This window comes from Grus americana, chromosome 4, assembly GCF_028858705.1.
Source record: "Grus americana isolate bGruAme1 chromosome 4, bGruAme1.mat, whole genome shotgun sequence".
NCBI lineage: Eukaryota > Metazoa > Chordata > Aves > Gruiformes > Gruidae > Grus > Grus americana.
In genome coordinates, this window is record NC_072855.1 from 10480505 (window position 1) to 10508168 (window position 27664).

At 39.0% G+C, this 27664-nt stretch overlaps 2 protein-coding genes across 6 annotated transcripts in view; both read left to right on the top strand.

Moving 5' to 3' along the window:
* The window catches only part of GRK4 (G protein-coupled receptor kinase 4), a 44910-nt gene extending 37544 nt beyond the window's left edge, over positions 1-7366 (top strand). Inside the window, exon 16 of the mRNA XM_054825470.1 lies at positions 1385-7366. Coding sequence (XP_054681445.1) covers positions 1385-1438 — 54 coding nt within the window. The 3' untranslated portion in view covers positions 1439-7366. The remainder of the gene's footprint in view (positions 1-1384) is intronic.
* Positions 7367-8854: 1488 nt separating this feature from the next.
* Positions 8855-27664, top strand: part of HTT (huntingtin) — an 87333-nt gene continuing 68523 nt past the window's right edge. For all 5 annotated transcript variants that reach the window (XR_008577107.1, XM_054825465.1, XM_054825466.1 and 2 more), the window contains exons 1-9: positions 8855-9227; positions 17408-17491; positions 17926-18046; positions 21648-21707; positions 23710-23789; positions 24236-24374; positions 24624-24765; positions 26244-26422; positions 26927-27131. Coding sequence is in view for 4 of the 5 variants with exons in the window: in XM_054825465.1 (XP_054681440.1) it covers positions 9127-9227; positions 17408-17491; positions 17926-18046; positions 21648-21707; positions 23710-23789; positions 24236-24374; positions 24624-24765; positions 26244-26422; positions 26927-27131 (1111 nt within the window). In the remaining variant the exon portion in view is untranslated. The remainder of the gene's footprint in view (positions 9228-17407; positions 17492-17925; positions 18047-21647; positions 21708-23709; positions 23790-24235; positions 24375-24623; positions 24766-26243; positions 26423-26926; positions 27132-27664) is intronic.

Here is a 27664-nt window from a genome sequence, read left to right on the forward strand (position 1 = left end):
TATTATGGCTTTGTTCCTGCACTGCATTTCAGAAACCCTGTAACTCCAGGAGTTTTTCCTCCCTCAGCATTTTGTCTTCCTCTAGTGTCTGCTAGCTGTTACCTGGGGAAAAGGTAGTGTGTGCTAAAGATTAATTTGGGTCTTGCTCCTTACGTATTTTGGCAGTTTTTATAAAAAAACTTCTGGGGAGATGATGTCGGAGATAATTGAGGCCCCCTCTGTAACAACTTCAATAAAATTGACTTATGAACTCAGAAGTGAGTGTAGTGGAGCAATGCAACTCCTAGGACTCTCTCCTTTAGAAAGTTGGGATCCCAAGGAATCATTCTAATGTGTTAAGCAAATAAGTAAAACTATCCCCTAAATGAATGAGTGTAAAGAAATGTCAGGAAACAAATACTAAAATATCTTAGGAAGTTTAATGCCTTTACCAAAACAACAACATAATATATGTTTAAATAGCTTCTGATAACGCACAGCCTTTTCTTACAGACTTAACTTCTACTCTTTAGTAAACATTTAGAGGTATATGAATTGAGTAGTTACCAACTAAAGGACATGTGGCATATTGTGCTCATTTATAGGTTGTGAGAAATAGGCTATTTATAAAGGTTTTCAATTGAAGATGATGTACACAATTCTGCTTGCTCAGTATGCCTGCACTTAGAGTGGAATTATCTTGAGAAGCATGAGTGTATTCCAGTAGAGAACACTTCTGTAGAAATTACTTTTGCTTTCAAGCAGAAACGGAATTTTGAAATTGCTAGGAGCATATCATTAAGTAGCCACAACAGGGCCATGTATTAAAATTGCTTGATGATCTTTTTTGTCATCAGCTGGTAATTCACCTCTCTAAAATGGTACAGTGCTAATGGAATGTATAATAGTACTGTGATTGTTAGTTCACCTTTCCAAATTCACTTTTCCCCCACTTACAGTAATGGAATAGAAGGAATACTTAAGTGTACTAATAATCTCGCATAGCTAAAGTTAAAGCTTGTGTCTTACTGTAGTCTTTTCCCACCGAATCAACAGGGTTCATACTGTCCCAAGATATGGTTCTATGTATTGAGAAAGAGTCCTAAAAAAATTATACATGGCTTGAGAGCCTTTGGTTGGCCTTGAAATAATAAGGCTGCAGTTAATTGTCCTGTGAAGTTAAAAGAAGAAAAGATCTTAAGGTTAAATGAAACTTTAATGACTTCAGATTTGGGATTGCGTTGTGGTTTCCTTTGATATTCCCAAAGCATTTAGTTAGCATGGAGTAAAATGTGCTGGAAAAAGAGCCACCCCCCAACCGCCCAGCCTTTCTGTGCCCCATAAAACACAAACCAACAATAGTATCAGTTCTGCAGCTGAATTGTCTCTTTGTCTTCTTTTGCAGGTCTGCTTTAAGTCTGATTGCAGTGATGATGAGCAGGAGTCCTCCAGACTTTAAATCATTTTACTTTCATCAGAAATGATGAGCAAACTTTAAATGTTTTATATCTCTGTAGCAAAGTGTATTATATCTATTTTTTATCTGAGTTCAAGGATTTTTGTACATTTGTACTTCATTTGTTTTAAGATGTATATTTTCACTAAAGCTTAATTGTACAAAAAGCAATGAGTGCCATTTGAGTGAGTGTGTTTCTGTATGTATTTGATTTCTCTTGATTTTTTTTTCCCCCCCTCAGTGGAATAAATCTAGAAATTCAAAAAGGATTTTAAAGCACAGAGATAATATCTATGGCATCAATGTAACTTGACTTTGTATACTCCTGATAAAAGTCTTGTTCATTAGGATCTTTATTAGCAGTTTTCTCAATGGTAAAATTGCTGTACTGATAAGTTTCATAATTCCGGTATTATCTGGCAGCATGGCAGTGCCATTACCTAATGTATCTCTCGAGCAACTGCTAGGGAAAAAGGAATTCAGTGCACTGTGGCCAGCTATTATGAATTACTCTTTACTGTCTGGCTCTGTAGAATGTCTTTCTGTATTTCTATATATAGAGAATTCTGAACATTTAGCTTAATCTGTATCACTCCATTCTTCTCCTTTTTACCCATCTTACACATCCTCTACAGTTTCTTGGCATGGAGCATGCAAGTAAGCCTATGTCAAAATTTTATAACTATATTTTGAGTACTTTATTGTCTTTACTAAAAGAATTTCTTTTTACCTGTGGGGACACCTTTTTATTTTTTTCTGTAAATGAAATTGTTTACAACTCCATGTAGGAAGTTACAGTTTTATAATGGGTTAAAAAACAAAGCATGGCCTCTTCTTACTAACCTCCTCTCTGCTTATTATGTTGTAATATGCAATGTTGCAGGGTTGACATCGATCACTGCCACTGAGGGAGGGACAAGGTAGTATTAAGTATCAAATTTAATTATGTAAATAATCTTTCCTTATAAACTTTAAAAACGTAAACGTTAAAACCTGTCTTTAATGATTGCTTGACACAGATGTGGAGCTGGTATTGAAGTTTTAGTTACAATTACCTGATGTTCATTAGTAAAACTTGTTTCCAGCTGCTTGAAAGCTTGTCCAACTTCTGTTATTCTGTACTCAGAGTATGCCAGACTTTATTTTTAAAGTTTCCAGTAAAACTATTAGTCTGTGTATGAGAATTAATTTAGGGAACACATTTCATTAAAAGCGTCTTCCGTTTTCAAAATTTGAGTTAAGGACATGAAAGATAAAGGGAATGCTCTTGGAGACAAACTTTTGTTATGTATTTTGTTCTGTATTCTAACGATTTGTGTCCACTGAGCATGCATTTCTTTTCCCTTCAAATCTCTAGGGCACCCACCAGACCACACATGTATTATACACACAGCAACTGAATATCCCTCTACCTCAAATAGGTTTCTGCTTGTGATCTGCAGACTCAGTGGAAGAAACTTAAGCTGCTTCTGAGAAACTCACAAGATAACATTTGATACTCAAGCCTATCATCAGGTTTTAATTCACAGTATTTTGTTTCTAGTCACAAACGTTTTAATGGGTTAGAATTTGAAAAAAGTTGGAAAACCAGTGTGTTACAGAATCCTACTGGGACTGAGCCTGGTGTCTCCCTGTGCCACAGAAATGAGGAATGAGACTCTTTTCCTGCATTTTCCATGTGTTTTTCCTGATGTCTAAAAGAGCTCAGAGGACAGCAAAAAGTACAAAGGGAGAAACTGGCAGAGGGAGAGTTTGAATGAATTACTGGAAGATAGTCTGATGCAATAATGAAGGGATGGGAAGCTTGACAGAAAGAAATATCTAAAGTAAGGGTGTTGGCTGGAACCATATGTTGTGTGAGACAATGAGCTGGCATGGGCTGACCCGACCCTCTTTATTATGTGCCACATTAATAGAAGGACTCAAAAGATGGGAGTGGAGAAATAAGGAAGTAACAAAGTGTTTTATAAACAGCTACCTGGTTGGAGAAACGATCATGTTTCTCTGATTAAGGGGTCTTAATTTTTTAAGATCTTAGATTTGCTGTTCTGAGGCAAAGGTGACCATATTAACACTGGACATATGGGGTGACAGTCTGGAATTAATGCCTGCTTAAAGCAACTTGAAATTTGGGCAAGAATACCATGGACACAAGCTGAGTATTTTTAATGAAGAAAATACAGGAACTGGCTTTAACAAATTAAAAAAATAAATAATCTGAAAGTCTATTTATCATGTATTTCAAATTTTCTTTCCATATTGGAGGGGGAGGGATCTTAACTTAAAAAATAAGTAAGTAAAATCAACTCTTCTATTTTGAATGCCGAGACTTAACACTTTGCAGGGATCTGTGAAGAAAAAAAGGCTAGATGAAGAGAAAAGGGAAGCTGTTCTAAGAAGTGGTTATTTATACGTCCACTTCTTTGGACAAGGAACTCCAACCATGTGAGAAAATGGAGGATTTGTTCATTTTTATGAAGCTTTATTTAGTTTCATTTCAGAAGTTTTTTGTTATGTCCTGAATAATACTATTGAATTGTTTTTTAGTAACTACATGTTTGCAGGATTAGAACCTAAATTCTGTTGGTTTGGGGGGCTCTTTTTTGTTTTTTTTTCTCAGTAGTCTCCAGATGGCATTTTTCTACTATAAATTTGTCCCTTTTGGCTAGAAATGTAACCAGATAATAATAACTAGGTATTATCTAATGTGATTCACCTAATGAATTAGAAAAGGCAAGAAACTGGAAGGATCAGCATAACACTCCTTATACGGTACATGGAGATTAAAATGTTATGCTGTTTTATCCAAGGTGGAGTAGTAGTAGTGTGGAGATCATTTCTGAAAGCAGGGAAAAAGGTAAGGAGAGGGGAGAGCACCTGAAAGGAAAATACTGTGACGTGATACCAACTTTGCTCTTGATTTTCATAGGACACAACTGAGACAAAGAAGGGGGGAGGCAGCAGGTTGAGTATACTGATTATGTTGCCTTTTATTTCCATGAAGCTGGGTTGGTTTTTGTTTGTTTGTTTAAAAAAAAAAAAAGCTAACATAAATTCTTGTCATTCTGTATGACTGCATTATACCTCCATGAATTCAGATTCTAGATCCATGCGTTAGCAGGCTTTGATAGCAGTGAGACAATCCAACAGCCTTTGTTCTGCTTTGTTCTACTGGTGCAAGACATGGAAAGATCTATGGAATTCTGTGGAGTTACTTGCATGAGATCAACTCTCCTTTTTTCTGTGGCTTGTGTTTCCAAGCATTTGTGTGTGTAAGTCTTAACGTCTGCTTGTGCATACCTCATGAATCTATATATTTAGCTCAAAATTCAGAAACTCTGAAACAATGTGCCAGTGTGTTATTGGTTTACTTAATGCTTTTGAATGTTGTGACCAACAGAATAGAATCTTCATGCCTCAGGGTTGTTCTCTTTCTATAAAAAAATTGTCAGCTTGTTTGTTTTTTTTTTCTGGAGGTGTAGTGTTCAATAACAGAGATGGTGTTACGTTTCTGGATTATAACAACAACAAAACAGTCTCAGTTGAAAAAATGAGCACTTAAAAATAATGACTGTATAATAATAAATAGGAAAAATGTGGTATTTCTGTACAGAGAGCGCACTATTGACAAATCTTATCCTTTAGTAGAAGATGTTGTATGTCTTTTTTTCCCCAAATCATTCTTAAAACAATAACGTGAAGGTGTTTGATTATGAAAGAGAATTATCTCCATCTCAGAATAAAATGGTGTCTAATTTGAGAAATCAGTGATAGAAGCTATTAAAAACAAGTAAAATCCATTTTCAGAATTCAATTATTTTTCAAACAATACTGATGTAAGAAAATCTTCATTGCCATTTGTACAAACGAAGAATACTTGTTTACAAGTTACTAAAGTTAGTCAATAGAAGTAATATTATTTTGCTTTGGTTTACAATTTAGTATTACACTAATTTAACACTGGAATTATCACCTTCATTTTAGTATACATTTTCAGAAAATACTTCTCTTTAGGAAGTACTCAAAAAAACTGAATTAAAATTAGAAAATTAATGGAAAGCATCTTTAACCTAAATTTATGGTTACTTTGATTTGCATTACCTGCCTGGCTCATTCTGATGATGATGATGTCTCTTCTGCTGAATGTATAATTCTTTTTTTTCATAATTGTTCTTATGGTGTAACTTAAGTTTTGCACAGCAGATGTAGGTAACTTTTTCTCATGTTCCACGTGTCCAAACCACCAAGTATCCAAGTATAGCGTAGCTGACTGTTAAATTTAGTTCCAGTATCTCCAAACCACTGAACTGTTCTTGTATGAGCTGTTTTCTTGGATGTTCTAGCATTGTTATTCCTGAAATAAAAGCAAAACACTGCTGCATATCTCAACCACATGTATTACTGTCTAATGTGATTTATTTACCATGTCTATCATGGTTGGTAGCTGGGATAGATAAAATAAAAATTGTAATTTAAAAAAAAAAAATCACAATTCATTGAAGCAGAAAATGTGTATTACATGCTGTAAATTCTTTACCAATGTAAGATTGTCAGATCCAGGGAAAAATGCTAGTTCTGTTGTATTTGCTCAATTGATACCTTATCTCATGGTCTGAATCTTCATTTCTGCATAAATTTCTGTGTGAAAAGACAGAATTATTGGGATGGGCTATTTTTCATTAACCCATTTACTGTGATAACACTATGAATGTCAGTGCAAGATTGGTCAGTAGTAGCTGTAGCTCTACTTGTCATCAGCCTTATTGTCCATATTGAGTTTTGTACTATCGCTGAAGGAAACCAACCAGACTTCGCTCTCCTTAAGAGATTTTGTACCTTGATATTAGTTGGATTTGTAGGGGGGTTTTGTATCAAATACTTTGCAACAGCAGGCTGCTTGTATCTTCAATGTTTTGTCCTGTTTATGCAAAGGCTTTCACTGTAATTTTATGGCATGAGTTGAAGGGCTAAGCACTCAATTACTATACAAAACAGCTTCAAATTACGTGACTTTAACAATAATATAACTGTGCTATGGCATATTGCAGATTATCTGTGCATATGTTGAACTGCATGGGCCAGCAGTCTCGTGAAGTCTATTGGATGGAGAGGTAGCAATTACCTGCTGAATTGTTGGTGGAAATGCAGAAACACTGGCCTGAGCATGACTTCAGGGCAGGAACTCCAACTTGTCTGACCTGTTCTTAAAGACACTGAATCAAGAGGTAAGCTATGCCTAGGTAGCCTGTGCTTGGGAAACCCTTCCACGTTTATGATCTTCATGTCTGTCTTATAGACAAGGTAAAAGCATATTTATTCTGGTTTTTTTTTCTCCTGGAGGTTGAGATGAATTCGTCATCACCCACTAAATTACATATAACCTTTTAGGTATTTACTGTTACTCCATTGAGACTGTGACATTATTTTTCTTTGTGGTAACGATGGCTGTACAAAAATGCCTGTTCTCTAACCCCGCCTGCTTGTTCTTGCCCCTTGCCAGTTTTACATCACTTTGTTTTTGCCAGCGGGGCAGCTGTTTGACCATGTGACATGATACAGGCAAAACCGCGGATCAGTAAATTTGAATTGGGAGAATCTACTGATAAGGTACTTGCCAAAAACCCCACCTGATACCCCTGAGAGCTCTACCAGTTACCCCAACTCATGATTAATGAGCGAGAGGCAAAGAGAGGAGAACAAAGAGGAGCGTGCTTGTGGGCAGGCATTGCCTTGCCGGTGAGTCAGCAGCCCTTAGGGGCCTGGCACACATTTTGATGTAAAGCTTCAAAACAGTTTTGCGAAGACTTGACTCGGTTGGTGGCTTGTTTAATCTTTGTTAAGAGCTTACGCTCTTTTTAATGTGCTTAAATTTATTTCAAAGTGTGGAGTGGCGCATGCAATTATCACATAGTGTATGTGGCATTCCAGCTACGCTGGTTTTTTTCATGTATCATTTGCTAAATAAAAAATTCATGATCATCCATATGTTCCAGAGAAAACTCTCTGCAAGCTTTATCATAAAATAATCAGGAAAAAATATTATTTTTACCTTAAAAGCTCACATTTTGTTAGACATTTATAATGAAATAAGGGGTTTGCTGTAAGTTGAATTGCTTTCAGTACTGTAGATAGGTTTGCTTTCAAAGGAATGTTTCAAATGGTTCATCTTCATTAACATGCTAATGAGGTTAACTGGCAGAGCAATGTTTTACCGAGTATTTGGCAAGAGCGTGATCAGTAAGGTGGTTCTGTCATGACTTATGTTGGCCTGAATATCCAAAGACAGGAGCTTTGCTTTTGTCCGTCCCTGCTAGCAATAACCAAGCTGCACGCTAAGTCCTTACTGGGAATTTCTTTTCTTGAAAGTTCCGGGAGACGTTCTCCATTTCCATTGCTGGAACCAATTGTGTGTGTTTGAGATAAGAACTGGCAAGTCAACTTCTATCGGCTGTCATTTAAAATATGTATCAGCAACTAATTACATGAAAATCAGTGGTTGTAATTGGAAAGTTCACAATACCGATTTTTTTTAATTAAGGGCTCAGTAATAGAATCGACGATTTAAATATGGTATTCTCTCTCTTGTAGACTGAATATTTAATATGTGCTTTAAGAGTGCAGAAAGTATCCTCTGCTAAAGCAAGCCCAGAACCACGAGGGGAGCACTGAAAGGCTCGCGGGTACGTTGCCAAGTGTCCGGTTCCTGGAAGAGTTTTCTGCGCGGAGCCAAAAATAGCACTGCCCTGCCGGCAGCGCCTCGGGCAGTACCTGCGCGCTAAGAGAGCTTGCTGGAAACGCGAGGGGCGAGCTGCAGGGGTCACCTGATGTAGAGGCATATGGAGCGTGCGCGTTTGCGTGGTTGGGGATGTTAGTGGGTTACAACGAGAGTTTTACGGGTCCTTGCTGGGCGCGCTGGAGGGGCAGCGGGAGGTGGAGGAAAGGGGAGAGCTGGCACAGCCGCTGCCAGGTAGGGAGCCGAGGCGGGGAGAGGGGCTGCTGTTAGGGCCAGGCTGGTCTCCGGGCGGACACAAACGCGAACCACCACCGCTCCGGGCTGGAGGCAGTTGGAACCGTCCGGGCACCGCGGTGGACTCTAGGACCCAGCGCGCGCCCCCCTCCCCCGCGGCGGGAGCGGTCTTGCTTCTCGTCACGCACTAGTGCCCGCCTGTTCCACTGCGCTGCGATATTCGGGAAGTCCTCGTCTGATTGGGCAGGGAGCTTGTCGTTCTCCCTGCTGCCCCGCCCCTTACCTCGTCCCCGTGCCTGTGTGTGTCGGTACGTAAGGGTGCGCGTGACACCAGGCCGCGCGTGCGCATCCCCTGTGGCTGAGCCCAGGGCCGGGACTTTGCTCCGGGGTGGGCGGGGCTAGCTCGGGAAGGGGGTGGGGCAGCGGCGTGGGGACTGATGGGAGGGATTCAAGATGGCGGCGAGGCAGCTGGGGAGTGCTTGTGGCCCCCTGCGGTGTTTCCCTCATTCATTGCGGCAGTGACGGGCGGCGCGGCTTGAGCTGGTGGCGGCGCCTCGGCTGGTTTGAGCGCGCTGGGCGAGCGGGAGAGAGCGAGTCCGGGAGGAGGAGGAGAAGAATAAGAAGAAGAGTCGGGCCCGCGAGGAGGAAGGCGGCCGCCGTCAGGCGCCTGTGAGAAGGCGGGTCGGAGCGGCGGGTCGGTGCCGCCGGCGCGAGCGGAGCGGCCATGGCCACTATGGAGAAGCTGATGAAGGCCTTCGAGTCGTTGCGCTCCTTCCAGCAGCAGCAGGGTCCGGCTGCCATCCCTGAGGAACCGCTCCAGAGACCGTGAGTGACCCGCACTCGGGGACTGGGAGGGCTCCTGAAACGCTTCGGCGACATCCTTCCCTGCCCCGGGAGGAGGCCGCCCCGCCGAGCCGCTGCCGCTCGGGAACTGCGGACAGCCTGAGAGGCAGCTGGCGGTCCCCGGAGGAGTTAGTCTCTGGGTGATTGCCTGTCCTTGACAGGAGGCTGTTCCTGTGGACGTGCCTGGGAGTGCTGCTGGCTCTCTGTTTAAGTTTAAGCAAGGAGTAACTTTCTGGGCAAGCATGTTGGAAATACACAGCAGTGTGGGTAACGAACGGGAGATACCGGATTGCTGTATGGGTTTCACAGACTGGTTCTAGGAAGTAAGATCTTTTCCAGCAGTGTATTAGCTGAAGATAAAAGGCAAAACCCCCTAAGCATAACTTAAAGCCTGATGCATCTGGGAGGGAGTTGATCTGGGTGTTTGTTTATGACAAACTTCACTTAAAGTCTTGTGCTGTGACTTGCTGTGCAGAGACCTAAGAGGAATTAGTTTAAATATTTCTGGTACCCGTTTGCTTTCTTAAAGTTAGGGGCGAGTGCATTACATCCATGTGATGTTCAGGTTTCCCGAGGAGCTGTTCTGTACCATAGTGCTGCCCCTTACATTTGCATCCTCTAAAACTAACTTTAGACCTTGGTGAAAAGACACCAAGATTTTTATGGGATAAGTACATGAGTCACGTTATTGCTTTTTCTCCAGCTATTGGGGAGACAGGAGAAGCCGAAGGATTGAGGAGCAGGTAGCTTCTAAATTGGCAGTGGTGTAACTGTTTTGGCAGAGGATGCTGAGCAGTGGAGCTGGGCTCTTGGCCACCTGCTCCCACAGTACATTCTGATACGGATGCCAACTAAATTATCATGGTTGATACTGTTTGGAGAATGTTGCCTCAAACAATCTCAATGCATTTTCACACTTTTGGGGCACAATAGATGGAAAAACTTATCTTCTTCATGAGCTAATTGTTTTTAGATGCCTTACTAGTCTGCAGGGACTAATTGGTCGGTTATGTGCTTTTTTTGTGCTAGTACTGTGTGTGACGTAGAGGATAGATGGCCATCTATGTCCAGTCTTTCCTATATGTAGTTGAAAAAAAATCTGTGAAGTTACTGATGAGAGAGATCATGGTATTTCAAGAGAAAGTCCTTAAAATTATTTGTGATGCTTGCTGAGGGATGTTATGCTTGGTTGGGGCGTCTAAATTTAGGCATGCTCTACTCAAAACAAAAAATTAGGGTTGTAGTTGTCCTTGTTGACTTTGCTTTGTGTTTAAAAATAGGCTGTATGTTTTCAGAAAGCTGATGGTATTGTATGCCCCCAGGAGCTATAGAAATTCAGTAACAGCACTAAGCCTCATAAAAGCCTATGAAGGGATATTGTCGCAGTCCTTGCTTAAGTTTCACAGACTTTTAGTGAAATACCATTGTATCTTAAATATAATTCACAATACTGTCTGCATGACTTTTTTTTTGGGGGGGGGGAATGGACTGGAAAGGAAAATTGCCTCTGTTTTCCTTGCGTTTGGGGAGAGGTGTTCCTTGTGGTTCCGTACAAATAGCACTTAAATATTTTGTAGTTCTCTGTGGTAATTTCTATTGTTCTGTTCACTGTCAAAAGGATGTAAGCTTACCTGTCAGAAATGAAAGAATAAATTAATTGGTGAATGTCATAGCATAAACCCTACTTGTTTGCTCTTTAATTGTTTCATTAGATCAAAGTTGTCCTGTTGCCTAAACTAGACAAGTGAGAAGTTGTCATTCCTTGAGTTATAGAGTAATCTCATTACTACAGGTGGTGGTAGACATTTTTTGTTGTTGGACTTTTTTGCTGCAATAAAAGTAAAACCAGCTACCCACCTCTACTTTTTTTGTTCCTTCCAAAATAAACTACCTTGAATTACAACACAATGTTATCTCTATATGATTAAAAATAACTAAAAAAATTAAATAAATTCTTTCCTGTTGGAATAAGCAAAAATGGCCTTTTAAATGTTTTGGTAGAAACTGAGCATTCTACATCTGGCTAGTGAATGAGTCTGCCTAGGGACTGTCTGTCTCCTGCTAAGAAATGTTTTAAGATCACAGAGATTGAGGTAGAGAAGACTTAATTTTTTGCACAACATGTATTGAAATTTTTCTTCACTTTATTGTAAGACAATGATTTCTGAACTCATGATAAAACTGATATCTTGGCTTTACTTTTTTTTTAATTAAAATATTAATTGAATTCAGGCTTTTACCAAGAAGGTAAGAGCTTTTTCTGTTTTGAGAGATTTTAATCAGCATTAATCATGTGTTATGCTTTTATTATGCATTACAGATGTCAGTTTCTGGCGCCCTCTCTTATCTCTTGCTTTTTTTTTTACCTTCTATGAAAACTTAGATTGAGATCTCTGTCATCATATTGCTTCTATACACTTCTGCTGAGGCACCTTATGTTCTTGCATATCTATTTTTAGCTTTTTCAGACCCTCAAACTTTGGAGTTAGGTATTTTGTTTTGGATTACAAAGCTCCCACTAACTTAAAATTTGATTAGTATGATGTAAAAATTCAGAGTTTACTCAGTGAAACTAAAAAGCAGATGGACTGTCACACAACATCCTATATTTTTATGTTTTGTTCATTTTTACCTCTTACCAGTGAGCTGAGAGAATGACTTGCTAATGTTTCTTTTGGAAAAGTATTTAGTTTTGATTTGATTAATCCAAAGGTGGATTCTTTACTTTTTCTCTTCTTAACTTGTTCTAATAGTTAATTATTGTAATTGTTTTTAATAGAGTTCTATTTCTGACTTTTTTCCTACATTTGATTCTAGCCATTACCTTTACAGCAAAAGGTGCTGCAAGAGCCAGAGTGCTCTCCAGCAATATGCATTTTTCTATGCTCACTAATTTTTCTAGATTTTTTTTATGTTTGACTGAAGCTGAGGTTGTAGATTGGTTTCAGTGCTATATGTAGAGGTATCATGAATTTTTTTGCTTCACTGACAACCACATGGACTACGTGGATAATACCTATTGCCCTACTTGTCAGTGGTGGTTCCTAGATGGTTTTTTTGAGTTACCATTTCTAGGATGTGTTGTAGATCTGTTATAGTTTATTTGACTATCTATCATTGACTGCGTTACTACACATTGTTTGAAGTGCCCACCATGTTTGGGCTTAGTTTATTTCTTGATCCACTCATATTTCTGTTTGTTACTAATAGAATCTTTTTTGAGTTTCCCATTACTTTTCTCAAGATCAATGTCAGGCTCTTTGGCTTGGCCCTTTTTCTTAATGCTGGTTCAGCTTCAGAGCTTCTGTACTTTTTTTACACATCCTTAATTCCAAGACCTAATAAAAATTAGTATCAGTGAGCTGCATCTCTTTGTAGCCAGCTCATCAGGACTCAGAATGCGAAATTATCTGGGCTCGCTGGTTTTCTTATATTGTTTATTAATCTTCTTGGCTAGAGATTGTCTGTAGAAGCATGCAGGAGATTAAACTCCTCTGCCTGTGAGATGAAGCTTTCTCGTAGAGAATTGCTACTTCCAACATCTCCTGCCTTCTGAAATGACCTTACACTTGAGGCTTGCTCCTTCAGGTCTCTTCTAAGAAATATGTGATGCTGCTGTTATCCCCCTGGGTATGCTCATCAGCAGTTTGCTTGAAGACCTCATAATACTTCTGAATAGAACTTCTTTAATACAAAAATCATGTGGTCTATTTCCACATACTGTTCTGTTACCCTTCTCCCTCTGTAGGCACAGGAAATATGTGTGTGTGCATGATGTAAGTGTTTGTCTTACACCTTTTCTTTCATTCCTTCAAAGGCTGATTTTTTGCAAGTTGAAAAACCAAATGGCAGATGACAGATTCAGTACAGCAAACTCAGTTGAATGTTCTTTCCCTTTGGATAGTAACTGATAGTCTTCACCTCTGGTTTGTGTTAGTTCAGTTTAAATGGTTACTCGTTAACTAGATGCATTCCTTATAAGTTTTCACGTTATTTTCTCTATCAGGTCTCCTTAAATTTTTTAAATTATTTATTTCTCTATTCTGAGTAGTATTGAATGCTACTGCCTGCCTTGCTCAGAGCTATATTATGTGTAGATAATAAAGAACTTATCGCTGAATGAGACTGCTTTCAGAATAATCTTTAATGTGTTTTGTATCGGAAATAGTGAGCTTATGGGCAAGTCCAGATGTGCCTGTTCTGTTCTTGGGTTGAATGTGTACTGAAAATGGTGCTCACGAGATGTGGGCAGTGCTAAGTAAGATTATCATAAAAGTTGAAATGACTTATTCAGTTTCTTAGGTGCCCATTCACATCAACGGCACTGCAGTTGCAAAATCCGTTGGACATTTTAGAAAGTATTTGTTGGTTACAGGTGATCTGAAAGTGCTGTTAAAGACTCTGTGGTGTTTTTTCAAGACAGAGAAAGACATTGTATATCTTGATCAAATTCAGATTGGCTACTGGTATGGATGAACAAGGAGCTCCTGGGCAAAATCAAACAAAAAAAGGAAGCCTACAGAGGGTGGAAGCAAGGGCAGGTAGCCTGGGAAGAATACAGAGATACTCTCCGAGCAGCCAGGGAGCAGGTTAGGAAAGCCAAAGCCCTGATAGAAATTAGTCTGGCCAGGGATGTCAAGTACAACAAGAAAAGCTTCTATAGGTATGTCAGTCATAAGAGGAGAACAAGGGAAAATGTGGGTCCCCTCCGGAATGAAATGGGTGACCTGGTTACCCAGGATATGGAGAAGGCTGAGGTACTCAACGACTTCTTTGCCTCAGTCTTCGCTGGCAAATCCTTGAGCCACACTGCCCAGGTCACAGAAGGCAGGGACTGGGAGATTGCAGAACAGCCCACTGTAGGAGAAGATCAGGTTTGAGAATATCTAAGGAACCTGAAGGTGCACAAGTCCATGGGACCTGATGAGTTGAATCCGTGGGTCTTGAGGGAACTGGCGGATGAAGTGGCCAGGCCACTCACCATCATATTTGAGAAGTCCTGGGAGTCTGGCAAAGTTCCTGCTGACTGGAAGAGGGGGAATATAACCCCCATTTTTAAGAAGGGTAAAAAGGAAGACCCAGGGAACTACAGGCCAGTCAGTCTCACCTCCGTGCCTGGCAAGATTATGGAGCAGACCCTCCTGGAGACTGCGCTCAGGCAGATGGAAAACAAGGAGGTGATTGGTAACAGCCAACATGGCTTCACTAAGGGCAAATCGTGCCTGACAAACTTGGTGACCTTCTATCATGGGGTTACAGCGTCTGTGGATAAGGGAAGGGCAACTGACGTCACCTGCCTGGATTTGTGCAAGGCATTTGACACTGTCCCGCATGACATCCTTGTCTCTAAATTGGAGAGACATGGATCCGATGGATGCACCACATGGTGGATAAGGAATTGGCTGGATGGTCGCACTCAAAGAGTTGTGGTCAACGGCTCAATGTCCAAGTGGAGAACGGTGACGAGTGGTGTTCCTCAGGGGTTGGTACTGGGACCAGCACTGTTCAACATCTTTGTCGGCGACATGGACAGTGGGATCGAGCACACCCTCAGCAAGTTTGCCGACAACACCAAGCTGTGTGGTGTGTTCGACACACTGGAGGGGGAAGGAATACCATCCAGAGGGACCTTGAGAGGCTGGAGAGGTGGGCCGTGCGAACTGCATGAAGTTCAACAAGGCCAAGTGCAAGGTCCTGCATGTGGGCTGGCGCAATCCCAAGCACAACTGTAGGCTGGGTGAGGAATGGATTGAAAGCAGCCCTGAGGAGAAGGGCTTGGGGGCATTGATTGATGAGAAGCTCAACATGAGCTGGCAGTGTGCGCTTTCAGCCCAGAAAGCCAACCGTGTCCTGGGCTGCATCAAAAGCAGCGTGACCAGCAGGTTGAGGGAGGTGATCCTGCCCCTCTACTTGGCTCTTGTGAGACCCCACCTGGAGTACTGTGTCCAGCTCTGGGGGCCCCAGTACAGGAGAGACATGGAGCTGTTGGAGCGAGTCCAGAGAAGGGCCACAAAGCTGATCAGAGGGCTGGAGCACCTCTCCTATGAGGACAGGCTGAGAGAGTTGGGGTTGTTCAGCCTGGAGAAAAGGCGGCTCCAGGGAGATCTAATTGCGGCTTACCAGTTTCTGAAGGGGGCCTACAGGAAAGATGGTGAGGGACTGTTTATCAGGGAGTGTAGTGACAGGACAAAGGGTAATGAGTCTAAGCTGAAGGAGGGTCGATTTAGATTAGATGTTAGGAAGAAATTCTTTACTGTGAGAGTGGTGAGGCACTGGAACAGGTTGCCCAGAGAGGCTGTGGATGCCCCATCCCTGGAAGTGTTTAAGACCAGGTTGGATGGGGCTTTGGGCAACCTGGTCTGGTGGAGGGTGTCCCTGCCCGCAGCCAGGGGGTTGGAACTAGATGTTCTTTAAGGTCCATTCCAACCCTAACCATTCTATGATTCTGCCAGTTGCTTAAGAAGACAAGCCAAATGAGAGATCCTCTCTGAGGAATGCTGAAGCTTACCTAAGCAAAATACTGCCAAATTGTAATGGAATAAATTGTTTTGTTCAGAACTATTTCTTTAACTTTTAAAAAGGGAAAGCATTTCTGGAGTGAAACGAGGGGATCCTTGGGATGAAAACTGAAGTCTTGGGAGCAAACACTTTTCAACCCCCCACTTCCAACCTGACAGGAGGAGGAGGAGGACAGGGATACTTGCAGAGACTGATTTTTTTTCCAAAAACTGTGCTATTATTGGAGCTGAAGCTCCTAATATTACAGCTTAATTCTTCAAAATTTTTGTCTAACAATGTATTTTGAGTTAGTTTAATGTGCTTATTGGCTACTTGCAGCTAGTCCTTAATGTTGTGTTAACTATATTAATGTATCTCAAGGCTGTTGACATAGTTTTCCAACTTCTAATTCAGAAACACTGTTTTGCTATTTGCTGTTTTTTCTGGTTTTGCTAAGATAGAAAATTAAATGCTAAAAATACAGATGATCAATTTTTACTTGGCAAACAAAAGGGAAGATTCTCTGTGAACATGAGTGAAGAAGCTGGTACCTCCTTGTTGTGAAACAGACCTGGGAAAGGGTATGCAGTTTGGCTCCAGTATTGCTACTGGTTTATTATTTAAAAGTAACATTTGCTTTCCTAGAAGTGATTCTGTGTCAGTGAAGTTAAGAGTAGGAGACACTGCGTACAATGAAATAAAATTTCAGTCATAGCTGTGAATTTCTCGCTTTTTTTTTTCCCCCCAGTTCCTTCACTGGGGGTGGAGCAGGGAAGAAGCTTCTGTTCTAGACTCAGCTGTAAAGGCTTGTAGGAGCTTAGATCATGTTGAAATTAATGTTAAACAAATTTTGCAAAGTTGAAGGTTTACATATTGTGCTCTGCATCGCTTGTAGATATGCATTCTTTGATCTTGTGAATTTTATTCTCTTTGTTTTACACACATTTGCTGTGAGTTGACTAAGCTTGGTCTTCCTGGACTATACCAAGTGTTACTATAGGGATGTTAATCTTGATGGGCTTAGACTGTGCCTAGAGCTTTGCTATTTTTGTAATTACAAAACCATTTGGAGAAATGTGGTGTATGTGAAAGGATTGCCTTGGCATCCCTTCCAGTTCAAATACAAAATGGTCGATTCAATAGAACTATAAGTTTCAAGAATTTGCCAGACAAAAAAGGTCTAATGTGATGTTATGTGTGAGGAAGGTCTTTTTAAAAGTGGTATTTTTAGGTCTGCAAGACTTGTTCTCATGGCTTATTTTCCCCAGCCTTTTTCTATCAGCTTCTTTATTTCAGCTTTGTTCTAGATGTGCTCCATTTTTTCCTTCCTTTTCCTTTACTCCTCTTCATTCTTCAGTTTTGTGTCCCAAATATTTTCTCAGTGAAAGTTAGAGAATTAATATGATATTCTCTGTTAAATGGTTCATTCTTTTTTCTAGGTTTGTATCCTTCCCTTTGCTCGTGTGCCTGCATGCTCTCAGCAGCAGTTAGTATGTGAAGTCCTGAGACTACATGTAGTTGGCATACAGCTGTTTTATACAATGACCAGAAGAGTGCATCTTTTTCTTGTATAATCATTAGACACTACTCTAGCAAGAGTGTTTAAATGGTCACTGCTCAGTTTATAATGAGTCTGAGATAAGACTTCTCTGTTCTTCTTTTAGAAAGAAAGAACTTTCAACTACTAAGAAAGATCGAGTGAATCATTGCCTAACAATATGTGAGAACATTGTTGCTCAGTCTTTAAGGTAAGACAATGTCTTTAATTTATTGCATTAATATGACTAGCTACTTTGGAGTGTTAGTTATTTGGAGGCTTCCTGATAATTGCTGATTTTAAATGCTCAACTTCTGTTTAAAACTGAAATGGCACTTTTTTTTTTTACCAACCCAAAATCTAAGAAGTAATTTTAAGCATTGGTAGAGTTAGGCATTATCCTTCTACTTCAAACAGAGAAACTGAGGCACAGAGGTCAAATACCTTGTCAGATTATGTAGGAAAGAGCAGGGAAATGATCTCCCAACTCCTAATGAAGTGCTTTAATCCACTGAATGTCGTCTTTCTCCTCTTGTATAACTGTTGTAATACATGTGTAGTTGGATTCTGAAACCCCTTCAAAAATAGCATTAATGTTTGCTTTTCATAGTGCGCATTGTAATTTTCTTATGTCTGTTTATTTAGAAATTCTCCAGAATTTCAGAAACTGCTGGGGATTGCTATGGAACTCTTTCTTCTCTGCAGTGAGGATGCAGAATCGGATGTCCGGATGGTTGCTGATGAATGCCTTAATAAAGTTATTAAAGTAAGAATGTTTATATAGCGTACTACCAGATTTTACCTCTTCTTGATGCAGTGTCCTGTATGAATTCACGATGATGTTATTTTAGTTGCTTTTCTTATTATTGATAATATCTCATAATGCAAGAGGTTAAATAAGCTGCTTTACTAAATTCTGTATGTGCTGTTAGGAGAGCTGTTTATGTCTGGATCAAGATAGTTAACTTGTCGTCTGTCATTCATCGTTCTAATCTATTCTTTTCTTCAGTCATTCATTAACTTTGGTCTCTTCAAGTTAACCAAAACAAGAATGTGGCCTTTTCTAAAATCATCTTCTTGTATGGGAGGAATACTTGTATAATAAGATACATAAAGATACTTAACATGAGGAAAGGTAAAAATTTTATTAAAAAGCTGACTGAAAGATGAAGTGGCTTTTCATTCCAAACTAGTAGTATGCTGTAGTTCAGGTAGTGTGACTAGCTGAGATTTGGAGGAGGAGCTTTTAGGCAATAATTAGGGTAAATATGGTGTTCTGGACATTGTTTATTACCCTACTGTGATCCAGAATGAAGGGCTTGTTGGAGAACAGCAGGTGGGCATTCATATGAGGTCAGGCACGGTCTAAATCTTGACTCAAAGTGTCTTAAAATGAACCTCTTCAGTAATTGCTGTGAGCTGCTGCTTCCAGGACAGGTTCACCTTCATCTGCCCCTTTCTTTTCTTTTTTTCCCTTTTTTTTTCCCTGTTTTGTGAAATACTTTTGAGTCAATGTAATGTACCTGCATAATTAATCTAGTTGATGCAAAGTTTAAGCGCTTTAGAAATGTGCAAATAATAACTGTCTGTAGCATGAAGGGTTGCGTAGAAGTAGACAAACAGAAGGTCCCTATTTCTGTAGGGATTTCTCTCAGTTAAGTTCTCTTTGTTTGATATCTAAGTTTTGGGGGTTGGGTTTGTGGCTGAAAGTTGTATGGAGAAAGCTTACTGATTATGTAGTGTATTCCATAATGATAGGGAATGAGCGCAAGTGTCTTTTGCTTGTTTTGCTTTGCCCTGTAGCACTTTGCCCTCTTCATTCTGATTTAAATGTTTTTCCATTTGCAGGAGTTTAGCACTCTGTGAAATACATACACCGTTATTTAACTTAATTTGCTTTAAAAGATGCTCTGAAACAGTTCTAAAGAATGCAAACGTAATTACTTCTTTACACCAAATTCTTCTGTAAGCTAGATATAAAATTGACCTCTAATTCACCGATTTATTTAATATTGTTGCTTTCTGGCACATTTCAAGGTAACTTGAAAAACTTTAATGTTTTTTTGTTTTTTTCAAATCTTTGTATTGGTAATTTTTGTTTTAAAGTGACTTTAAATGATGGAGTCTTCTATCAATTGTTAAGCTTGCCAGTTGGTCACAGCTATGAAATCATAATAGTTGTGATATTCCAACCACGTGGATGTATCAGGCTCTTATCAAAGCTGGTCGTAGTTTGTATTCTGTTTCTATGTTTTATGCCATGTGGAAGCAACTTAGTCTTTAGGCATATGTGTTCTCGTGTATAAATGCAGAGACAAAAAGATCTGCAATTTTATTTTTGGTCATGCAAGTAGCAGTGATGCTTGTGATGAGTGGAACAGAGGCTCCTAAGCTTGCATATTAGTCAACGTTCAGCTTTTTTAGTACCTCAGGCGTTTTAGAGACTAATTCTGTTGCTAGAAAGATGCTTTATATTTTCTCTCTTTAAATGTAAAAATATAGATGTAAGTAGTACTTGCGTAACTATGCGTCTGGAGTTTATGCTCGTTAGTATAATTAAAATTCTAATGCTTCTGTGTAGATAAGGCTGTAAACTGAAACAGCAAATAAGTTTAGATAAACACTCTGTAGGTCATCTTTAAGTATCACTATACTTACCTGTTGGAGCTTCACAGACAGCATAAATGGCTTAACATTTAAATAGCTTTGGTGATGCCTTTATTTAAAAGGAAAAAAAGACCAAGCTGGGAGTTACCAGCTTTCTGTGGGTAAAGTGTTACTGAAGCTGTCTTGTTTCTGAAGCTGTTGTACAATATTGTAGTATTCTCTATGCTAATGATACTCGGGGGGCTGTTCACACAGATTGGAGTACAGTTGGTCTCAGTAATTGGGATTTATAATTTGTAGTAATTTAGAGTTGACTGTGCTTATAATTTTTTTTTTCTGAGTGGGATGACTTTTTAGATTCTAGCCTAATAAAAATATTAGTAAAAAGAGTTGCTCCAGTTGACAGTATTGTAAGGACAACTTACTCTTGAAGCCAGAATAGTATCTGATGCCTTTTTGTGTTGCTTGGTAATACTTATATACACGGGCAACAACCTTCTCACCTCACAAAACTTAATTTTTATGGGATTTATCCCTACTTACTGTCATCTCAGCACCTGTGGTTAATAGTTGGGTGTTTATATAAGATACCAGCCAGGTAAGATTTTTCTGGGGAAGGTAATACCTTTTTATTATAATGACTGGTATAACTGGGAAAATGAGGCATACAGTTTTAGTCTAGGGGAATCATGCTCTGGAGCAACCACACTTCACTGACCATGCTTAAGCAGCATGTGCCATGTAAGAGTAATCCTGTGAAGAAGTGAGCTTAATGGTTGGAGGTCAAGAAGGCAGATAGAAAATCAGAAATTATCTAATTATTGGGCAAGGAATAAAGAATAAAATACTAAACATTATAGCGCTGTCTAAATCCATAATGTAGGCACTTTCACATTGTATGAAACTCTAGTTTCATCTGAGGAAATGGTGGTGGAAATGTTCATAATTAGTATTATGCAGTAGGAAAAAAAAATGGAAGGAAAGAATAATTGTATGTATGTAAAATATTCCATAGGAAGAGATTTTATATAGTGGAATTATTTTCTTCTCTGCCATTTGCAAGATGGAGGGAGAATGGTCAAGTTGAGGTGAACAGAAAATTACTCCTCGGTGCTTACTTTCATTTCACGTACCCTAGTTCTTAGTCAGACTGCAGGTTCAAAATACAATGTATGCTCTGTCACGCTATGCTTGATTTTGATTAGATCCTGAGATGCGATACTTCTGGTGTCCAGAACACCTTGTAATAAATGGATACAGAAAATTAATGAAAGAAGGGTTTTTCAAGGGCTGTTAAAGGCAATGGTACAAATACAACCTCAGTTTGAGGTAGAATAGACTACTTGACAGTGGGGATGTACAGCAGGGAATACCTCTCGCTGCTTGTGAATACTATTTTTGTGTTTTATTATTCTATTCACAAGTATCTATTCCTGGTGATTGCCAAAAAGCATGTTAGGCTGGCTCTGCTTGTAGTCTGATCCCATATGGCCTTTTTTGGGTAGAATGGGTAAAGCAGTCAATACTAACTGCAAATAACTGTTAGAGTTTGGGGAATTTGTACACATGTCTGTTTTGTGTTTGTGTGAAAAATGAAGGTTCCTCTCTTCAGTTTTTAGCATTTTCCTGGTTATACATCAAATACAGGGGCAGTTAGATAGTTCTGTGCCTTTTTTGAAGCTGTTTTATTGCAAGTATAACTTTATTCCTGTAAAGTGCTTCCCCTCTCATACAGTACGTTCTCAATGCATTTTTTGCAGGCTTTGATGGATTCCAATCTTCCTAGGTTACAATTAGAACTGTATAAAGAGATTAAAAAGGTGAGTTTCTTACTTTTGTGTCATTTTGAAGTATGTTATTTGTTGTTTTATTATATTGGAATGTGACATTAGTATAAATAAATAGTGTATCTTTTAAGATCAAGGTCAAAGCTTTACCTTGGAAGGATCTGTGACTGTTTAAAGTATTACTCTACCCAGTTCCTCACTATTGGCTCCATTGTTTAGATTTAACCATTCCTGAAAGCTTATCTGGCAGAAAATGTTGTGAGCATTTGGTGTGAACAGCAGTCTGAATTAACCTTGGTGACTATGTACCCAAATGAATAAGGCATATTCATGATATTTGCTCCACTAACTGAGCTAGAAAGAATAACTTAAAGCAAAAGGGTGGTGAAAAGTAGGTGGAGGACAGTGACATTCTTAATTTGACATAACTTCTTGGAGGAATTGTTTGATCAAGGCCTGAAGTGCCTGATATAAGTTTTAACTACTTTGTTTTGTGAATGTGTGATGTGCTATAAGAAGCATGGGTAAAAATACTGAACCATCTCTCTCTGCACCAAAAGTCACAATTTAATTATGTCCATGGGAAGAATTTTAGTAATAGCCTTTTTTAAGTATATGACTACAAAAGAAAAATCCTGTGTTCAGGACAGTATCACTGAAGTCACGTCTCCTTGCATCTATAAACATACAGCAAAGCTTGTACAGAGAGAAAATACAGGTGGTGTTTGTCAGACAGTAATGCTATTGCTTTCTGTTACATTTATTTGGGAGTGATAGGACTCTAGAAAATAAAATAAATAACAAAAGCAATGGAGATAGCTTTTTTTTTTTTTCTCCTGTCAGATGTGGACTACTTGTAGGACCTGTATGAATGTCTTACTGTATTGTTATCCTTAATGTCATGCAAAATTTTTGAGGGTATAGAAGTGGAAGTCTACCTAATTGACAAAAACCAACCAGCATAAACAAAAATCTCTCTGAAGTTTCTGCGCATTATGACTGGGTACAGGAGGAAATATTTTGTTGTTCAGGTGGCATGTGCTTCTTGAATAGTTGCTCTCAGATTCATAGCAGAGGCAAGAGAGGGAGGTAGCAGGCATAACAGAAGCACCCAGCAGACTGAATTTTGTTTGTGTATCAGTTGGATCACTTCAAGAGCTGTGCCAGAATCTGTTGTTTGGCTCTAAACCTGAGAAATGCACGTTTTGTAACTCAGATGCAAGTTTGGTTTTTTTTTTTACTTGTCATGCTAACAAGACAGTGAACCTTTGAGGTACTAGCTAAAGAAAATAAGAAGGAAATGACGGTTTCTAAACAGTTCAGGTCTGTCTTCAGAGCGACTTGATTTGAGAAGCATTCTTGTTAGGTTCGAACTACATTAGGTACACAATTCCTCCTAGACTGACTTCCGTAGTTTTCTGTGTTTCCAACAATACTAAGGAGCTTTTCTATATCCTTAGACACTGGATCTAAAGGCATTCTGGCTCAAGTCAGGTGCTCGATTGAAGGTGTCAGTTCAGACGAATAGATACTGAACTTCAGTATGCAAGCCATTATGAAGTGATACAGATCAATATGTGGGTTTTTTGTGTGTTTGCACTCAGGAGCTGAACATTACTTATTTGCATATCTCCACTGCTGTCAATTTTATGCTGCATTTATATCTCTGCAAGTGTTCCAGTGATTTTCAGACTCTCATATCATCAGTGTTTCTTTGTTGGTTGATGACTTTCTCTGGTATTTTAAGCCGATTTCAGCAGAGTGGAGATCTCAGACATTTCCTTCTCTTTCTTTGTGTTCCTTATTATTTGTTTTGGGTCACTTGGAAAATTCCTAATATCAGCTAGAAAAACAAAGGCAGTCATGGAGCTCACTTGACTTCCTTTTGGCTAAATAAAATTTATGGCTTCCAGACACCTTACATTTCTATCTGATTAAGTAAAATGGTATAAAATAGCATACTATTGTATATAATAGTTATTTTTTAGGAAGTGGTTTTGCTTGATGAAGTGTAACAACTACATACTCTGTCTAGAATGGTGCTTCCAGAAGTCTACGTGCTGCACTCTGGAGATTTGCTGAGCTTGCCCATCTAGTTCGGCCTCAAAAGTGCAGGTAAACACATCCTAGTAAAGAACTTTCCAAAGAACATTTAACAAAATATAGACGTTAACAAAATGTTACTGTTCTCAAGTTTTAAATATATTATTGGGAGATTGGAAGAATTCCTATTATATTATTCTCTCTGAAATAGCTTTATTTGACTAGTAGGAGTTCTTTTAGTGCAATTTTAGTTCTGTGCTGTACATGACTCTGGGGGAGAGAGGGAAAAACTTTTGATGACTTGTATTTTTTTTTTGGTGTATTCTTCTCTTTGGTTCTATCTAATGTGTGCAAATTGCATTCAGAAGACTATTGTCTTTTTTCTATGTTCTATGTAGCTAACAGGTGCATTTTTTTATGATGTAGTAATACCACAGAATTTGATTATAACTTAAAAATGTTTAGATGGGTACAGTTGTTATGATCTCAAATTAGTTTTTCTCCTTTGCCATGCTTAGGCCGTACTTAGTGAACCTTTTGCCCTGTCTAACACGAATAAGTAAGAGACCCGAAGAATCTGTACAAGAGACACTAGCTGCAGCAATACCAAAAATCATGGCAGCGTTTGGCAATTTTGCAAACGACAATGAGATTAAGGTATCTTTATTTAACCTATTAGTGCTCCCTGTTATATCTCAAAGCACAGTATGCTATCAGCATTATCAATCAGATGTTACAAAAAGCAGTGTTACAGCTGCATGCCTGAACTAAGGCAAAAGTTGCCCTTGCTTAATGTACGTTAAGTAATGCTTTGAATGAATGAAAACTACATTTGCTGACTTCTTAATTCACTTCTGTCTCCTTTTCTTTCTCATAAAAAGTTAAGTAAGATATGTTTGGTTTTAGGTTTTATTGAAGGCTTTCATAGCTAATCTTAAATCCAGCTCCCCTACTATCCGTCGAACAGCGGCAGGATCAGCAGTGAGCATCTGTCAACATTCGCGAAGAATGCAGTATTTTTATGCCTGGTTATTGAATGTACTTTTAGGTAAGATTCAGGGGGAAAAAGATTGCTTCTGGCATAAGTCATATGAAATTTTTTTCCATGTAAGACACTTTTCGTATGTGAGAGGTTTTCAGGCAAAGCAAGCATACTTAGGCTAACCAGTTATACTGCTAATACTTTCTCTGTTTTGTATTAAGTTAAGTGAAGATATGACTAAAGCTATTTGTATCTCTGTGTGCTGCAATGCTAATTCAGTAATGTTGAAAAGAAACAGCCAAAGCTAGGGGAGCAAGTAGCCTGCTGGAAAATGAGGAGGTCTAGGGATTGTGGAAGAACTTGCTCAGGAGTCTGTGAAGACTTGCATTGTTCAGGAGCTTGGTTGTTAGCGCAGCAGGCCTGAGGAAGGAGGATATGACTGCTACTCTCTGGGTTGTGAACACATACCTTGTACCTTTTTTAGAAGTAACGCCATGTACATTCTTTGTTGAAAACCTAACTTAGACCAGAAATGAATTTTATTTTTCTTTTAAATAAAAGTACACAACTGTGTCAGGTGTTGCTTCTGTATTTCTTTAGCTGGGAAGTTTGCATGGTCTTGGGGTGTTCTGCAACTCATGATGAGACACTTGTCTGGATTGTAGTGGAAATTTTTGCCTCAGTTTTGTTACTGATGAGGGGTTCTTTACTACGTAGATTATATTGTAAGAGGAGAAGTAAGAAGACCAACAGATACATAAAGCATTATACTGTTAGCCTTGCTGCTTTTACGAATGGGTGAAAAATTCAAATGCCACACAGTGATTTTTCTCACTCTGTGTGACTTGAAAATGGTGTACTTCTTTGCATGTGTTGTTCTTTCCTGCCTCAAAGGTGATGTTTTATAATGTCCTGGCAATGATACTAAATTCAGACAGGAGCACTAATAAGAACTCCACTAATTGATTTTTTTAAATATTATTTGTACTAGAAGGTTGTGTTTTCTTATGTAACTTACATTTGTTCTTAATATGTTTTGGTTTGACTCTGTGATTAGCATGTAGGTGTATGGAACAAGGCTCCCAATAATGGAGGGAGGAGGCAAAAATGTAAATGTCATTCATTAGCATAGTGTGTGTGAAGGAATTATGTTTGGCCTTTAATTAAACTGCCAAGTGGAGAGAGGAAGCAGGTGAGGGGAGCAAAAGAGTCTAGATCACTTGCTGAAAGCATGAGGTGTTACAAAACAGAAATTTTTTTTGGTTTTTTGAGTGAAGAGAGATAGGGAACAGGGAAGGTAAGACAGGTTCCTTTGACCATTCTCCCACATTACTTAAATCATTGTCAGGAATATTAAATAATGCATATTTTCAACTGTTTCTACAGTTAGAAAGCATTCTTAAGTTGCTGCTAGGGTTTTGGTGGGGTTTATTTGTTTTGGGGTTTTTTTTGAAGAAGCTATTATATGGACTACATGAAATAACATTTGTGTTGAAACTAACCACGGTCATTAAGCGATTTGGCTGCTTCTTTTCTACCCCCAGGCTTGTTGGTTCCTGTAGAAGATGATCATCCTACTCTTTTAATTCTGGGTGTTTTACTTACACTAAGGTATCTCATACCTTTATTGCAACAACAAGTAAAGGATACCAGCCTGAAAGGCAGTTTTGGCGTAACGAGAAAAGAAACAGAGATTTCACCTTCACCAGAACAACTTACACAGGTAAAATATGAATAATAACCCTAACCTGAAGAGTACTAACTGGAAGGAAAAGAAATAAGTTTTGCATATAGTATGATACAGCACTAGTTTGATGTTGAACATTCTGACTTCTTTTTCTCAAATTCCTGTTCATCTCAGTAAATGGTCTTTGGTCCAGTGACTGGAATTATTGATAAATAATGACCAGAAATCCCAGAAAAATGCATCAGCAGTACTTGTTAGGTGTTCCCTAAAGAGCTAAGGAACTTCATCATCATTATGGTATTCTTTGATGTGATTCTTCCTTCTATAACAATAAACAGAAACAACAGAATTCTGCTAAAAAGGCAATTGAGTGGCTACAATTAACTGACATTTTCCCCTTGGAAGAGTGTGGTGAAGATTAGATATAGCAAAAGTCAGTCTTTTTTTAATGCATCACTGAAATTTAATGTGGTATATGAGAAGAAATACAGTACGTTGTGTCTTCCTAGAGACTTACTCCAGTACTTTGTTGGGTTTTAGGTTTATGAATTGACTCTGCATTACACCCAGCATCAGGACCATAATGTTGTGACTGGAGCTTTAGAGTTATTACAACAGCTCTTTAGAACGCCACCACCTGAACTTCTCCATGCCCTGACCACTTCAGGGGGCATTGCACAGGTCAGTGTATCCAAAGATGAATCTGCCAGCAGGAACCGCAGTGGGAGCATAGTGGAACTTATAGGTAAGCTATATTTTTTGGTAATTTGCGTAAAAGGAGACGAACATACATCACCAACTCTATTTCTTAGTGTTAATCAAAAGTATGAGAGAGAAAATGAAACATATAAAGTTATGCATGACTTTCCCCTCCCTGCCCCCAGGTACTGCAAAGGTTTTTTCCCTCCTTTCTTTAAGTGGTTATACATTCATTACATTCATTGAATAATGAGTATTTTCTTACAGTTTGTGCTGATGGGTTTTTTGGTTACACAAAGCAAGTAAAGTATGGTGATAGATGTTTCTCCCCACCCCCCCAAAATTAATGTTCTTCTCACCAAGCATCTGACAACTGTGATTAATAAAAAGCTGACCTAATCAGAATTTGTATTAACTGATAGCTCCTTGCTGACTATCAAAACCAGCATGAAATTAAAGCATGACGTAAGTTTATCCATAACTTTTAAAATCAGCTATCAGTGTTCTTGTCTGTGAAGTGCCTGTTCTTAAAATTATCTCTTATCTGCTACTTACCTGTTTCAAAGAATCAATCTCTGA